Raw genomic sequence first — 16,700 nt, forward strand, 5'->3', positions numbered from 1 at the left:
GGGGTGACCTCATTGCTCTCTACAACTACCTGAAGGGAGGTTGTAGCCAGGAAGGGGTTGGTCTCTTCTCTCTAGCAGCCAGCACCAGAACAAGGGGACACAGTCTCAAGCTGTGCCAGGGGAAGTTTAGGCTGGAGGTGAGGAGGAAGTTCTTCATGGAGAGAGTCATTCGTCATTGGAATGTGCTGCCCAGGGAGGTGGTGGAGTCCCCATCCCTGAAGGTGTTCAAGAGGGGATTGGATGTGGCACTTGGTGCCATGGTCTAGTCATGAGGTCTGTGGTGACAGGTTGGACTCGATGATCTTTGAGGTCTCTTCCAACCTTAGAGATACTCCTTGTCCAGCTGTACCCAAAAGCCAGTTCACCCTTCCCTCCTCCTCCTCTGATCTGTGCCAGCAGCAATGCCTCTGTGTGAATGGAGCAAGCTTGGGACCAGTGAAATGGTTCTGCTGGGGGGAAGGGGTGGGGGGGGGGGGGGGGAACCCAGTAGCAGATGAGTTGTCCTCTGCCTGATTCATTCTTTGGTCCCAGCCCGTGGTGTAGTCTCGGAGCGGTGCTGTGAAGCCAAATAAGGCAGCGGGAGGGTGAAGGCGGTTTGGGATGGTTTGCTGGGGTGGTTGGACCACACCCTGAGCGTGCTGGCAGCCTGCTGCAGCTCCCTGAGCAGCTCCCTGCCCCTTTGGGATCCTTTGGGGACCCTGGGTTCTGCGTATCCCGCTGCCGTAGCGACTCTCCTCTATATTAGGAAAGCTCAAGTGCTTGAACTAGATGGAGCTTAAAATAACAAAAGGTACTTCAGCAATCACAGGCTGGTCTCTTGCAAACTATGTACGGTCCCAACAGTCATTTAAGACCTCAAAAAGGGCGGTGGTGGGGGAAGCAAGTGTGGGTGGGGGAAACTGAATGTTAAACAGGGTAGAACTGAGCAGTTTCAGGGAAGTCCTGAAGTGAGCTCGAGAGAGATGAACAGGCAGCCAGCCCCAATGAGACCCTGCACCAAAAGGAAGTTGCAGGATTTGTCCAGCACATTAGAAATGACAAAGCTGAAAATCACAGGATGATGAAACATCTTTACCTCATGCTTGACTGTGCCTGCAGTTAAATTTGGAGAGATGGCTCATAGTCTGGGCAGTCAGATCCCACAGTAAGGCTGTGTTCTAGCTCCTAGAAGTCTGGCTATTGTTCAGATATTCAGTGAGTGCTGCGAGCTGGCCAAGAACTTGATGTGCCACACCCAGGCAGTGCTTTGGATGTCTGAAACAGGCAGCCCTGTGTTCAGCTGCCCCTCTCACAGCCAGTCAGCTGAAATGTGAGGTGGCTCTTGGTTGAAGAACAGAGAAGCATGTGAAACAGGTAAGCGTGCTTCTGACTTGCCCATCCAAGCACAAGAATGCTTTGGAAGGAAGAACTCAGTCACAGCAGTTACCTCCAAGCCATCATGCCTGTGGAAGGTCTCTTGAATGATAAGCAGAGTGTTTGAGCATACCTGCTGCTCATTATTTGCCTGCAACTTCCAGTTACCTCTAGAACAGTCCTTAACTGCACATGAACTTAGAGCCCTTTACATAGGGAGGGAGTATTTAGTGTACCAGCTCTTCAACCTCAGGCACTTACTGTACATGTGATGCCTCTATGCAGCTCACACTTGTCTTGTTAGCATCCTGTCTTGATCTTGTTTTGAGCTCCTTCCAGCAAAATAACTGCCTGTGTTTTTGGCAGGCATCCACTGGATGCTAGGTTTGGAAAAGCTCCTTGGCTGTCTGGAAACGTCCTGGCTACTGGGCTTGTCTGTTTAACCCCTTGAACTGGGTGCTTGCAGCCGTTAAACGGTGCAGGGAAATCCCCTGCCTCTGGAATGAAGCTCGGGAGGGAAGAATTAGGTGGAGGCAAGTTTAGGAGGGGGGGGGTCGGGGGGGAGGCTGCCCTCTGTGACTCTTCTCAGACTCTCTAAAGTGCTCCTGGTGGTGGTGGGCACTGCTGGAGCTGATTTGCTGGCTAAGTTACTGCAGGAGCAGCCAGGATCGTAACAGCAGCGTGCCAGGTGCAATTTAAGGGAGGCACAAACTGCCTCTTTGTGAGCAGAATAGAATAGAATAAACCAGGTTGGAAGAGACCTTCAAGATCATCATGTCCAACCTATCATCCAACACCACCTAATCAACTCAACCATGGCACCAAGCACCCCATCAAGTCTCCTGAACACCTCCAGCGATGGTGACTCCACCACCTCCCTGGGCAGTCCATTCCAATGGGCAATCACTCTCTCTGTGTAAAACTTCCTCCTGACCTCCAGCCTGAACCTCCCCTGGCGCAGCCTGAGACTGTGTCCTCTTGTTCTGGTGCTGGCTGCCTGGGAGAAGAGACCAACCTCTGCCTGTTTACCTCCCTTCAGGTAGTTGTAGACAGTGATAAGGTCACCCCTGAGTCTCCTCCTCTCCAGGCTAAGCAACCCCAGCTCCCTCAGCCTCTCCTCACAGGGCTGTGTTCCAAGCCCCTCACCAACTCTGTTGCCCTTCTCTGGACATGCTCCAGCAAGTCAACCTCCTTCCTAAACTGAGGGGCCCAGAACTGGACACAGGACTCGAGGTGTGGCCTAACCAGTGCAGTGTACAGGGCAGAATGACCTCCCTGCTCCTGCTGGCCACACTGTTCCTGATGCAGGCCTAGGAGGGGCACACAGGAGCTGTGAGGAATGTCACCCGTACCACTGCTGCCATTTCACACCCCCCTGCTGCCCTGCTGCCTGCCTTGAAGAGCTTTAGCCGGGGATGTGATTAAGGTCTGACATGTGGAGTACAACTGCCAGCCCTGCTATTAGTCTGCAGAGGCTGTAATGGGCATGTGCTATTTCTCCAGAGGACAGCAGCCTCTCACAGGCACCAAAGGAAAAAGTGTTTACAAACCAAACCTGAAAACAAATCCCAGAGCTTCCCGCAGCGTAGAAGCTGAGCGACAGCAAGTTTTGCAGAGGGTTAGATTGGGCTTCAAGTGTTACTTCCTGATCCAGTTGTTGTGGAAGAGGAGCTTTTTGCCCCCAGGGTTTGTTTACTTATTTCTAATCCCCTGCTGTGTTCTGACCACCAAAGGATGTTCTCTCTCTTCAGCAGCTCAAACAACAGGTACAAAAATAGTGACTTGGTTGAGGGGCCTCTTCAGACTAGCGCTGGAGAAGCAGCAGATGGCAACGTTAAGGGCTGGGAGCAGCTACAGGAAAGCAAAGGGAGGTGCATGAAGGAATCTATTTATGAGAAAGGAAATGGCAAAAAATAGAGGAATTGATCCATTGCACAAGGTTGTGAGTTGTGTAATCAATGGCAGACGAGCATCAGAACTTGACTGCGAGTGTGGGGATCCACCCATGGCTTTTTTTTTCCCCCCCCTTTCTGCTGGCTCAGTGCTCTCCTCTCCCAACTCCTTTTAGCAAACTGAAACTTGTTTGCCCTCCAGGCAGGGTGGCGAGCTGCTGGCAGTCGTGGGTTTTGAAACGCCAGCGGTAGGATGTGACTACTTACTGTCTGCTGGGCTGAAAAGGAAGGAATTGTGCTCAAGGAGCTGTAATTTGGAAGCCTGTCGTGAATGATTGTTGGAAGCAGTCCTGTGTAGGGGGTAGGGGAATTCCCTTTTGATTGTTTTGAATGAATAACTTGGTAGTAATCCTCTTGATAAAGTAGAACTTTTATTCCTGAAAAAGCTGGCTGCCCAGATCAGGTCCCTCATTCAATGAGGTGATTCTGCCACTTTGCTCTGCTCTGGTGAGACCTCACCTGCAGTACTGTGTTCCAGCTCTGCAGCCCTCATCACAGGAAGGACATGGACCTGATGGAGCAGGTCCAGAGGAAGGCCATGAAAATGATCAGGGGGCTGGAACACCCCCTGCAGAAGGCTGCAGAGGGACTGTTTGCAAAGGTCTGCAGTGATAGGATGAGGGGCAGTGGTTTGGAATTAGGGAAGAGTAGATTTGGGTTGGATGTTAGGCACAAGTTCTGCACCATGAGGATGGTCCAACCCCACTGCAGTCAGCAGGGACATCCTCTGCTAGAGCAGGTTGCTCAGAGCCTTGTTGAGCCTGACCTTGAATAGTTCCAAGGATGGGACCTCAGCTACCTCCCTGGGCAGCCTGTTGCAGTGTTCCACCACCCTCATGGTGCAGGGTGCTTGGTGCCATGGGTTAGTTGATTAGGTGGTGTTGGATGATAGGTTGGACTCAAATGATCTTGAAGGCCTGGCCACTTTGCCTGGCCACTTCTTCATCTAAATCTCCTTTTCTCTAATTTCAGACCATTGCTCCTTCTCCTATCACTGCAGCCCTTTGGAAGCAGTCCCTCTCCAGCCTTCCTGTGGGCTTGCAAGGAGGACATGCCTTTCAAGGAGGGTTCCCCCAGCCTCTGCTTGGTTACCTTGTACTCAGGCCCTGTTGAACAGTAGGCATGGATGAGTTGCAGAGGTAGGCTTCAGCATGAAGGCAGTTGTGGCTCTCACACTTGGTCTTGAGAACCAGAAAACCACAGAACACTGCTGTGCTGCTGCTCTCTGGAGGCATTACCTTTTCCATTTCAGCAAGACTCTTTCAGGATAATAATATTCAGTCATTCCCTCCCCCCCCCTTCTTGTCTTTTCTTCTCCATGGTAACATTCCTGTTTACCACTGGCTGCATGGAAGAATGTTATTTTCCCTATCACTGGGAGATGAGCAATCCAAATTGACTCCCAAATAGCCTCTTAACAGCCAGACAAATACATATTTGGGGCTCTTGACACTGCAGTATGACAGGGTTTATATTAGGATAAATCACTTTGGTTTCCTTTCTGAAGCAGACTGCTTTAGCCTTGTGTTTGTGTGCCAGCTTTTTGCAGCCACCTCAGGTCAAATCTCTTCTCCTTAACCTTTTCAAGAGGTGTCCTTGCTCACTGCAGGGAGGTTGGACAAGGTGACCCTTGAGGGTCCTCTCCAACTCGATGCAATTTGTGAGTCTGTGGCTACAATGCCAGCTCTAAACCCTGTCAGAAAACCTGTGTGGAGGATGCTGTTGGGAGTGGACGCAGAATTGGTTTATTCTGAACCCCTTTGGTACAGAAAACAGACATTTTCTGCTCTTCCAAGCCCCACATGGGACAGGCTTACTTCTGAAAGCTTCCATGTTAACCACTGGAGGTGGGAAACCTGCAGCACAGCTGCTCCCATGCCCTGTGCTGATAAACCAGTGCTGTCAGGGTGGGTTTTACTGGAAGTTATGGGCAGGGTGCTTTCTGTGCTGGCAATACCTCCTTGGTTGCCTCTGCTGAAGTGGGATCAGTGTCAGATGCACACTTGTGTCAGAGGACATGTCTGGCTCCCTCCTCCACCCTTTCTCATCTTCTGCAAGCAGACTCCAAAGCTGTGAACTCTGTCTTCCTGTCACTGTGGCTCGCTTCCTGTGGCAGCTTTTTCCTCTTGTCATCCTCACCAGCTTGGCTGCTTCTGAAGCTGGGTGGAAGCTGCAGCTTGCTGCCCACATAAAGCCATCTTGCCTCGGTGGTAACTAAGAGCAACCAGTGGAGGTGGAGGGAGGGACACAGCTGTGATGTGACTTAGCTTGAGGTGTGGCTCCACAGCAGTTTCTGAATCTAAGCTGGCTTGCTGCTGTGCTTCTTCACAGGAAAGGGCTAAGACCACGTGAGCACAAATCTAGCCAGATTTAGCCTGATTGCCTGCCTGGGCAGGCTTGCTGCTGGGGCTGGTGTGAGCAGAGGGCCCTGCCTCAGACCAGCCTGCGCTGCAGCAGAGCCTGGGCACAGCTCAGCACCTTGCATGGCTTTGAAGGGCACCAGAGCCAACAGAACTGTCTGTACTTCTGGGGTATCAGCTGGTGGTGCCTTCTCCCAGCTTTCCTTCAATGGATCATTCAGCCACCTTGCTTGTGTATGATAATCATGCGGCAGTGCAAGTGATTTTTGTCGTCTTCTTAGCTCAAATACTGACCCAAGGATGAGATCTTACTGATGGGATGCTGCTCAGCCCTGTCTGCCACTTGATTTTAAATGAAGCAGTTTGTTGGGTGTTTTGGGTGGAGTTTGGGGCTTTGTCTTGCCCCTTTTTTTTTGGGGGGGGAAGGATTGTTTTTTAAGTGAACTTATTAATACACATATCATAGAATCAGTCAGGGTTGGAAGGGACCACAAGGATCATCCAGTTCTAACCCCCCTGCCATGGGCAGGGACACCCCACACTAGATCAGCCTGGCCAGAGCCTCGTCCAGCCTGGTCTTAAGCACCTCCAGGGACAGGGCCCCAACCACCTCCCTGGACAACCCATTCCAGGGCTTCACCACTCTCCTGGGGAAGAACTTCCTCCTCCCCTCCAGCCTGAATCTCCCCACCTCCAGCTTCATTCCATTCCCCCTAGTCCTATCACTCCCTGAGATCCTGAGCAGTCCCTCCCCAGCCTTCCTGTAGGCCCCCTTCAGATCCTGGAAGGCCACAATGAGGTCACCTGGGAGCCTTCTCTTCTCCAGACTGAACAACCTCAACTCCTTCAGTCTGTCCTCACAGGAGAGGTGTTCCAGCCCTCTGCCCATCCTCGTGGCCCCATCCTATACTTAGGGTTGAGCAGTATATTGCACATGTGGCTACAGGGCTCTGCACATAAATGCAGTGGCTGTGGGCTCTCCTTGAGGACTTGGATGACATTTGTGATCTCTAAGTCAGGCAGCAGCAATCTGCAGTTTGCAGTGGAATCTGGAGGATGCTGCCAGTTCCTCATGCTTTTGGCCTGGAGCCCAGTCATGTGTGTTTCATAGATGTATGATTTTTCCCCATCCTTTGGGGCTATAAGGGGAGATAAGGAAGCAGGCCAGCAAAATATATATATATATAAGTGGAGCCTACAGTGTTTTAGCCTACAGTTCTTGATGTCTCTACTGAGCTGAACTCAACCAGTGATTAAGCTTGCTAACTGAAGTTTGGAGCACCCAGTTCCTTTTGCCACTGGCTGCTTGCAGGACAGCCTGTCCTTCCTCTGCAAGGTGCCTTTTAATTTAGTTTCATTAGAGATCCAAACTGACATCTCCCTCAGCAAATGACACCAATCTATGGAATTCAGTGTAACAGTGGATGCAATTTAACTGTAACCTGCCATTTCTTGCTGGCTCTGACTGTACCAGTTGGCTTTTTGTGTGTGTGTGTGCTTTAATGACAGCCATGTGGTGTTCAGGAGGAGACTTGATGGGGTGCTTGGTGCCATGGGTTAGTTGTTTAGGTGGGTTGGATTGGTTGATGGGTTGGATGTGATGATCATGAAGGTCTCTTCCAACCTGGTCTGATCTATTCTATTCTAGCCTTGTTTCATGCAAAGCAGCCTGAAGTTTGCAATGTTGAGCTAGTTTTAAATGGTGGCTGGGTGGATAAGGTACCTTAACACCTAAGAAAGGCAGTAAGCTGCATCATCATAGTGTGCAAGTTCATAGTATCAGTCAGGGTTGGAAGGGACCACAAGGATCATCCAGTTCCAACCCCCCTGCCATGGCCAGGGACACCCCACACTAGATCAGCCTGGCCAGAGCCTCATCCAGCCTGGCCTTAAACACCTCCAGGGATGGTGCCTCAACCACCTCCCTGGACAACCCATTCCAGGGCTTCACCACTCTCCTGGGGAAGAACTTCTTCCTCCCATCCAGCCTGAATCTCCCCACCTCCAGCTTCATTCCCTTCCCCCTAGTCCTATCACTCCCTGAGATCCTGAGCAGTCCCTCCCCAGCCTTCCTGTAGGCCCCCTTCAGATACTGGAAGGCCACAATGAGGTCACCTGGGAGCCTTCTCTTCTGCAGACTGAACAGCCCCAACTCCTTCAGTCTGTCCTCACAGGAGAGGTGCTCCAGCCCTCTGCTCATCCTCGTGGTTGGAACAGAAGAGGTTCTACTTGAATATAAGGAAAAACTTCCTCACTGTGAGGGTGGCAGAGCCCTGGAGCAGGCTGCCCAGAGTGTCTCTCTGGAGCTAACTCAAAACCTGCCTGGAGGCGTTCCTGTATGACCTGCTCTGGGTGATGCTGCTCTGGCAGGGGGATTTGGACTCAAATCTTTTGAAGTCCCTTCTGATTCTGTGATCTCAGCACCTTCAGAAGTCTGTTCCACAATCTTTAGCTGGCTGTCCTGTGTTACACCTCAACGTGCAGCAGGTGCAGAGAGCTGGGGTGCATCTCTAAGCTGTGTGTTTCTGTGAGGGGCAGTCAGCTCCCTAGCTGTCTGGTTCAGTCGGAAGTGACACTAAAAATAGCCCCAAATGAATAACTGACAACTCCTTCTGCAAAACAAGCTTAGGTGCTGTGCTGTCAAATGTGCAAAGAGAACAGAGGATGGGTGGAGAAAGTGTGATTTTACTTAATTCTTTTCCTCCTTCTTACAACAATGATGAGAATGAAATCACTTCACCAGATAAAGCAGATAATGATCTTTGCTTGTGTCCATTTTTAGCCTTAGCAGAAGATGACTCAAAGATGCATATGCAGAGAGGCTCAGGTGTTTGGTTTTTTTTTTTCCTGTAACACCAGCTCTGCCTTGAGGCTTTGCCCTAGAATTGCTAGGGATTCTTTGAAGGGGTGAGTGGCTGCTGCAGGCGGCAGTGAGGCACCAGGATAAAGCCAAGCCAGGCAGTGCCTGTGAGGGTGACACTATAACATGTCCTCTACAGCTGAGAAGCTGTACTTCTGGCTCACTGGTATCAAGTGCATTGAAGGTGAGCAAGCTTCCTCTTCTGCTCCACTTTGGTGACTTTATTCAAATTGCCATAGTGGGGTGGGAAATGAGGGGTGCTTTCCTTGGCCATAGTGGCCTCAGGGGTGCAGTGGTTGAGTGGAGTGCTGTGTCTGCAGCAGAGTGGGGAGGAAGGTGGTGGGGAGCTCCAGGGAGGACTAACGCTCTCTCTGGGGGCTGCAGGGCCAGGGCTGGTGCTGGAGGTGTACCTGCTGCTGTTCTGTTGCCTGATGAGCTTAGGGGTATGAAAAGGCCCTTTAAGACTGGGGGAAGGGGGCTTGGTTTAATGAAGTGTAATCCCTTTAGAAATTGCAAGCGCTTTCACATGACCCGATTCCAGCCTCACCCTGCCACAGAGGAGCCAGGCCTGTTTCGCAGAGTGCTGGCACTCAGGAGGAGCCAGATGTCTGTGAGTATTGCTGCTGCTGCTGCAGGTGGGGGGCATTGCTGCTGGTGCTCTCTGAGGCTGTGCACAGCGCCAGGACCCGCAGCGCCGAGCAGGGCTGTGTGTGCCTCCTGTCCTCGCACCGGAGCCGTGCTGCCTGCTCGGTGTGGGGAGGTGAAGCACAGCCCTGGGGAGCATCTTAGCTCCTGAAAACACTTCTCTCTTTTAAGGGACAGGGGACCAATTCCTGCTGTACTGTCAGCACTGGCTAGGTCACACCTTGAGTCCTGTGTCCAGTTCTGGGCCCCTCAGTTTAGGAAAGATGTTGAGGTGCTGGAAGGTGTCCAGAGAAGGGCAACAAAGCTGGGGAGGGGTCTGGAGCACAGCCCTGTGAGGAGAGGCTGAGGGAGCTGGGGTTGCTTAGCCTGGAGAAGAGGAGGCTCAGGGGTGACCTTCTTGCTCTCTACAACTACCTGAAGGGAGATTGCAGCCAGGTGGGGGTTGGTCTCTTCTCCCAGGCAACCAGCACCAGAACAAGAGGGCACAGTCTCAAGCTGTGCCAGGGGAGGTTTACGCTGGATGTTAGGAAGAGGTTCCTTGCAGAAAGATTGGCCATTGGAATGTGCTGCCCAGGGAGGTGGTGGAGTCACCATCCCTGGAGGTGTTTAGGAAGAGACTGGATGGGGTGCTTGGTGCCATGGCTCATTCGATAGTGTAGGGTGACAGGCTGGACTCGATGATCTCAAAGGTCTTTTCCAACCTGGTTAATTCTATTCTAATCTTGCTGAAAGAAAGAAAATGTGAGCATTTTTTAGATTGTTGGGGTGTCTTACAAGAATTTGAGCTCAGAGTTCATGTAACTCCAGCTGGATTTGCTGTGCTTCTCTGCTCAGAGCTGTTGGAACTGATGCATGGTATCAGAGTAGTCCCTTCACCTGCAGTAACTGCTGGGTGAATTGGTGCCCTGTTATAGCTCAGAGGGTCTATAAAGGGTGGCCTGGAGTTTCTTTTCATCTGATCTTACTGCTGTTCTCTGTAACAGTCAAATGAACACTGAAGTATGACTGTTCCCTGGGCCACTTTCACCAGTAGTAGTCCCCATGGTGGCTTGAACCTGAGAAGCAGAAGTATCTGAAACCCGAAGCCCCCGCAGCAGCCGGGCACAACGGCTTCCCTGCATTCAGGAAATCCAGGGAGGAAAGAAGCTTTAGCTCAGGGTCAGGGTTTTGCAGAGGTTGATTCTGTTGTGCTGACTCTCCCTATTATTCTGGCATGAATTTCCTAGTGCTGTGTTCCTGTCTCGGCTCACGCCAGCCGGAATTGTCTGTTCTGCCTCTCGCGCCGCTCAGCGTGCTGGGGCGCTGCTACGAGTTACACATCCGTTACCTCCTGGGAGCCTACCTCCTTCCTGTTTGTCCTGCCCATGTGCAGCTCCAGATGCTCAGGCTAGGAGCTAGTCACAGCAAGTTATAAGTAGGGTTCACTCAGACTCCTTGAAAGATAGCTGGTGGTGATTGCTTCTAGTACAACTTAGTGGGAATCTCAGTGGGGCAGAAAGGGAAACTTGCATAGAATTAACCAGGTTGGAAAAGACCTCTGAGATCATCCAGTCCAACCTATCACCCAACACCATCTAATCAACTAAACCATGGCACCAAGTGCCTCATCCAGGCTCTTCCTAAACACCTCCAGTGATGGTGACTCCACCACCTCCCTGGGCAGCACATTCCAATGGCCAATCTCTCTTGCTGAGAAGAACTTCTTCCTAACATCCATCCTGAACCTCCCCTGGCATAGCTTGAGACTGTGTCCTCTTGTTCTGGTGCTGGTTGCTTGGGGTACAAGAGCAACCCCCACCTGGCTACAACCTCCCTTCAGGAGTTGTAGACAGCAATAAGGTCTCCCCTGAGCCTTATTGATATGAGGTAATGATAGAGGTAATGTTAAAAGCTGTGGAAAGGTGTTACAAGTAGGTGCTTGGTGCCACTGTGTTTTCAGCTTGCCTGCTGTGGTCTGCTACAAACCATGGGAGAAGGCTGATGGTGTCCTGCAGCTTGTGAAAGCTTTTGCCTGTCAAAAGGAGCTTTCTTTGCAGCTGCTCTAGGGGCTGGAACAGCCTCTTCCATGCAAGAGGCTCTATCTGTGCAGAAGGTCTTGCCCTCACCACCACACTGTCCTTGGCAGCAGGAAGCTCTTTGATATGCTGTGGTAGTGGCAATCTTTAGCTGTGCTTAGAATGGTAGAACAATGGTCATTCCTCAAATAGAGAAGAGGAAGAGTTGCTAGGTTTCTGGGCCCTTTCCTGTAGGTGTTATGAAATGAATCAGTTAAATATGGGCTGCTTCTTTTTTTTTCCCCTGCAGAATTTCACGGGCTGCTTTTCTTGAGCATTTTGTCTTGGTGTGAATTCCCCTGTTGAAATGTACAGAGGGGAAGCTTCCCCTGCAAGCTTTTCCTAGACTGATAGTTTTTGCATGCAGAACATTAAATGGGGCTAGGAAGACAAAAGAAGGTGTGTGGTTTTTTTTTGAGGCCACCTACTAGGGTAAAACTTCTGCTAGTTTCAGCTCTAAGCAGAATGTAGAGAACAGAGTTTAAAGGGGCTGTGTACACTGGGGTGCAGCAGTGAGTGCCTTATAAATGCTCCATGAATTGCTTTAAATAGATTGTGAGTAGAAATGGCTGTTAGGGAGGTATTCATGATGAAACCCAGCTAGTCCTCTAAAAACACCTTCTGAGTGTTGAAAGTTTAAGACAGAAGTTTACTTAGATTTTGGAAGAGGGGTGTGATGTACTGGGGCATGAGTGCTGCTGCTGCAGTGGACCACAAGGTCACAGAATCAGTCAGGGTTGGAAGGGACCACAAGGATCATCTAGTTCCAACCCCCCTGCCATGGGCAGGGACAGCCCACACTAGATCAGCCTGGCCACAGCCTCATCCAGCCTGGCCTTAAACACCTCCAGGGATGGGCCCCCAACCACCTCCCTGGACAACCCATTCCAGGGCTTCACCACTCTCCTGGGGAAGAACTTCCTCCTCACCTCCAGCCTGAATCTCCCCACCTCCAGCTTCATTCCATTCCCCCTAGTCCTATCACTCCCTGAGATCCTGAGCAGTCCCTCCCCAGCCTTCCTGTAGCCCCCTTCAGATACTGGGAGGCCACAATGAGGTCACCTCAGAGCCTTCTCTTCTCCATCTGATCACTGGAGGGCAATGCCATTTTTCTCATGGTGTTTAGTTCTATTCCTTGTGTTTCAGCACTGTGCACCTTGCCTCTCTGGCCTGATGGAGTTGGATTTGTATATGCTCAGGGGTTCAAGCTGGTTATCTTTCTGAGGAGCACTGTCTTTTCAACCTGAATGGCAAGCATGCTGCTGCTGATGGCAGCTGTCAAACCTAGGGAAACCTCTCTAGAGGGTGTAAGACTACAAAGCATGAAAGCTTAATGTTAATGAATCACAGTATCATTAAGGTTGGAAGAGACCTCAAAGATCATTGAGTCCAACCTGTCACTACAGACCTCATGACTAGACCATGGCACCAAGTGCCACGTCCAATCCCCTCTTGAACAGCTGAATCTGGAGGCTTCTCTTAGAATAAGCATTGATGGTGAGTTAAATAGTTTAGGAGTGTTTGGGTGGGGCAGTTCTGAAGGGATGAGATGGAATTAGGATGGGACTGGAACACACTGGCTTCCTTTTGGTATAGGGAGCCTACAGGAAGGCTGGAGAGGGACTGTTTCCAAAGGCCTGGAGTGATAGGATGAGGGACTATGGATTGAAATTGGAGAAGAGTAGATTTAGCTTGGATTTTAGGAACAACCTCTTTACCATGAGGGTGGTGGAACACTGGAAGAGGTTGCTTATGAAGGTAGCTGAGGCCCCATCCCTGAAGATACTCAAGGTCAGGCTCAATAAGACTGAGCAACCTGCTCTAGTGGAGGATGTCCCTGCTGACTGCAGGGGGGGTGGACTAGAGGACCTTTGGAGGTCCTTTCCAACCCATTCTATGAAGCTATATCACTTTGGTTGTGTAACATCTGTGTTGGGCTCAAGCTGGCTGTGGATGCTGAGTGATGAAGTGGCTTTACTAAAAGTGGGACTTCAAATCAATGAGGATGAAGATAAACATGCAGTGCCTGGCATTGCACTTGTCAGGTAGAGATCACAGCAGCCTGTAGATCTCTGAGCTGCTGGCAGAGAGCATTTTAAATCGGTAAAAACCCAAATTGCTCAGGGTGAGGTGGCCCCTGGGCCTCTCTTCAGAACAAAGCTTCCCTGGTGCTTGGTCCTTCAGCAGTTTTTGCATGCTGGGAGAACCCATTTGTGTTTGTGTGCCAGTACCCTGGCTCCTGAAACGAAACAAAACACTCGGTACATCTGCTCTGGAGCATTCTCAGGCCTCTTATCAACTAACTGGGAATGGAGAGAAGTGCCTCCCACCACCTGAAATGGTAGAAACCTCACTTTGTGGTGGTTTTTTTTCCAGTTCACAAATGGCTTAAAAAAAAACCCAACCCATAAATCCCTGACTTGGTCAGATAGGGGCTTGTATGTTGTGTCAGCACTAATGAGGCTTAACAAAGCTCAATTTTACATCGAGCTAACTTCTCGGCACAGCATAAACTCCTTTGAGAAGGGGTGTTTGAAACGCCCCCGGCAGCGGCCGGCACGTTGCCTCGCCCAGCCCGCAGAGAGCTCGGAGCAGGGCGCCGCTGGTGCGCTCAGCCTTGCCGCAGCCGGGGGAAGCTGGCGCCCCCGGGGTGTGGTTCTCTACAGCACAAGCTCGTTTCCTGTGCTGTCTTAGCTCAGGCTGCCTGCAAAAATAGCCCCGGCTCAACCTACCGTTCAGACACAGTGCTAGGGGTTGGGAGGGACCGGTCAGGTAGTGTAGGGTCACACAGGAATGCATCCAGGCAGGTTTGGAATGTCATAGTATCATAGTATCAGTCAGGGTTGGAAGGGACCACAAGGATCATCCAGTTCCAACCCCCCTGCCATGGGCAGGGACACCCCACACTAGATCAGGCTGGCCAGAGCCTCATCCAGCCTGGGCTTAAACACCTCCAGGGACAGTGCCCCAACCACCTCCCTGGACAACCCATTCCAGGGCTTCACCACTCTCCTGGGGAAGAACTTCCTCCTCACATCCAGCCTGAATCTTCCCACCTCCAGCTTCATTCCCTCCCCCCTAGTCCTATCACTACCTGAGATCCTGAGCAGTCCCTCCCCAGCCTTCCTGTAGGCCCCCTTCAGATCCTGGAAGGCCACAATTAGGTCACCTCGGAGCCTTCTCTTCTGCAGACTGAACAGCCCCAACTCCTTCAGTCTGTCCTCACAGGAGAGGTGCTCCAGCCCTCTGCTCATCCTCATGGCCCTTCTCTGGACACCTTCCAGCACCTCCAGATCACTCTTGTAATAGGGGCTCCAGAACTGGAGGCAGTACTCCAGGTGGGGTCTCACCAGAGCTGAGTAGAGGGGGAGAATCACCTCCATCGAGGTCCTCAGAGGAGACTCCACAACTTGGGGCTTGGAGCACAGCCCTATGAGGAGAGGCTGAGGGAGCTGGGATTGCTTAGCCTGGAGAAGAGGAGACTCAGGGGTGACCTTATTGCTGTCTACAACTACCTGAAGGGGGGTTGTAGACAGGCAGAGGTTGGTCTCTTCTCCCAGGCAGCCAGCACCAGAACAAGAGGACACAGTCTCAGGCTGCACCAGGGGAGGTTCAGGCTGGAGGTCAGGAGGAAGTTTTACACAGAGAGAGTGATTGCCCATTGGAATGGGCTGCCCGGGGAGGTGGTGGAATTGCCATCACTGGAGGTGTTCAGGAGGAGACTTGATGGGGTGCTTGGTTGCATGGGTTAGTTGGTTGGGAGGTGTTGGATGATAGGTTGGACATGATGATCTTGAAGGTCTCTTCCAACCTGGTTTATTCTCTTCTATTCTATTCCCTGGGCAGCCTGCTCCAGGGCTCTGTCACCCTCACAGGGATAAAGTTTTCTGTCCTGCTCACATGGAACCTCCTCTGCTCCAGCTTGCATCCATTGCCCGTTGTCCTATCACTGGACATCACTTGAGCAGAACCTAGCTCTGTCCTCCCAACACTGCCTTGCACATCTTTATCACCATGAATGAGGTCACCCTTCATGCTCCCCTCTTCCAAACTAAAGAGCCCCAGCTCCCTCAGCCTGTCCTCAGCAGGGAGGTGTTCCACTGCCTTCAGCATCTTTGTGGCTGTGCTGGACTCTTTCGAGCGGTTCCCTGAGGCCCTTCTTGAACTGAGGGGCCCAGAACTGGACACAGTATCCCAGATACAGCTTCACTAGGGCAGAGCAGTGGAGGAGGAACACCTCATTCAACTGTTTGTGCTCCTAAATCTTGCTTTGCTACTCATCTTGAGGACAGCAGGGTTTCTACTGGCTGGGGGGGAGGGAGGGGAAAGTATCTCTCTGTCTCTTCGTACTGAATGTACTAATGGCAAGATGAGAAATGGTTGGGTGGCTGAAGTGCATTTTTTAAGTGAGGGACAATGAAGGAGTTTTGCTGGCTCTGGCATGGGGCTGTGTTTCACTGTGCTAACAAAGATGTGAGGCTTGCATGTCTATTCTGCATGCCCTGTGAGGATGCCTGTTGAAGCAGCTTCATGTCAGATGTTAAGGTCTGATTGCTCTGAGCAGCTCAAAAGCTCTTGGGGCACAGGTTGTGAAGAGCTGCCCCAAGTGTTTCACTTCTGATTTTCTTGGTGCTTCCTCTGTGCTCAGATACTTCAGCCTTCCATCAGCTCTACAGATGGTATCAGATAAGTGCAGCCACTGTTTTTGATCCATAAACAGTGGAGCAGAAAGACTTTTTCTTCCGTGGCAGCTGGCACATTTGTGTGCTAGCTGAACAGAGAGGACTTTAAACAAAGCACCTTGTTGCTTAATGGTTTGTTTAATGTCTTGTGGACAGCTTTGCTCTCACTGGTAGGCGTGCTGGGCAGGTCAGACCTACAAGGCAGCACTTTCCTGGTAGAACAGACTGCTAAGTATCAGTAACAAAGCTGTTCTGGGGAGTGCTCAGTCCTTGCAGTGAGCAGCTGCATTCGTGGCTCGTTAAAGCCCTGTGAAATAAGCCTTGTCAACATCTGGGAGCTGAGGGGAGGCATTTTGGGAAGGTATGGCAAGAGAACTGAAGGCAACAGCTTGCTCTTGAAAGCTGATAAGTTTAGACTAAAGCTTGATTGCTTCTGCCTTTGGGTTGGTTGTTCTTGCTGCTTCTGTGAGGGAACTTTTCCTCAGTTTGATTTCACTGCATTAGAAGATTCATGACGTTTCAAATCCAATTCATTTCTTGTCTGCCTGTTCATATTCTTGTTCCAATAATGTCTAAATTAGAACTGCCACTCTTGACTTCAGCTTTGCTGCCCTCAGCCTACCTTTAACCTCTTATGGAATATGCTTAGATTTTTAGCTAAACTTAACAGAAGAAACCCTTTAGGCTCATCTCAAGGAGATGAGTACAGACTGGTGCTGTGCTTAGGCTCAGGTAGGCTGCTTCATTCACTCATAGAATGGTTTAGGTTGGAAGGGACCTTGAAGATCATCTAG

General features: G+C 51.0%; 1 protein-coding gene across 2 annotated transcripts in view; it reads left to right on the forward strand.

Annotated features, from left to right (window-relative positions):
- Positions 1-16,700, forward strand: part of MSN (moesin) — a 59,151-nt gene that overhangs the window by 14,144 nt on the left and 28,307 nt on the right. Inside the window, exon 1 of one of the 2 annotated variants that reach the window (XM_068157580.1) lies at positions 8,862-9,135. The exons of the other annotated variant lie outside the window; for it this stretch is intronic. Within the exon in view, the coding sequence (XP_068013681.1) occupies positions 8,971-9,135 (165 nt within the window). The 5' untranslated portion in view covers positions 8,862-8,970. Of the gene's footprint in view, positions 1-8,861; positions 9,136-16,700 lie in introns of those variants that run through there. 2 annotated transcript variants of the gene reach the window in all.

Source organism: Melanerpes formicivorus, unplaced genomic scaffold, assembly GCF_026170545.1.
Source record: "Melanerpes formicivorus ecotype bairdi unplaced genomic scaffold, bMelFor1.0.p_v2 SCAF_37, whole genome shotgun sequence".
NCBI lineage: Eukaryota > Metazoa > Chordata > Aves > Piciformes > Picidae > Melanerpes > Melanerpes formicivorus.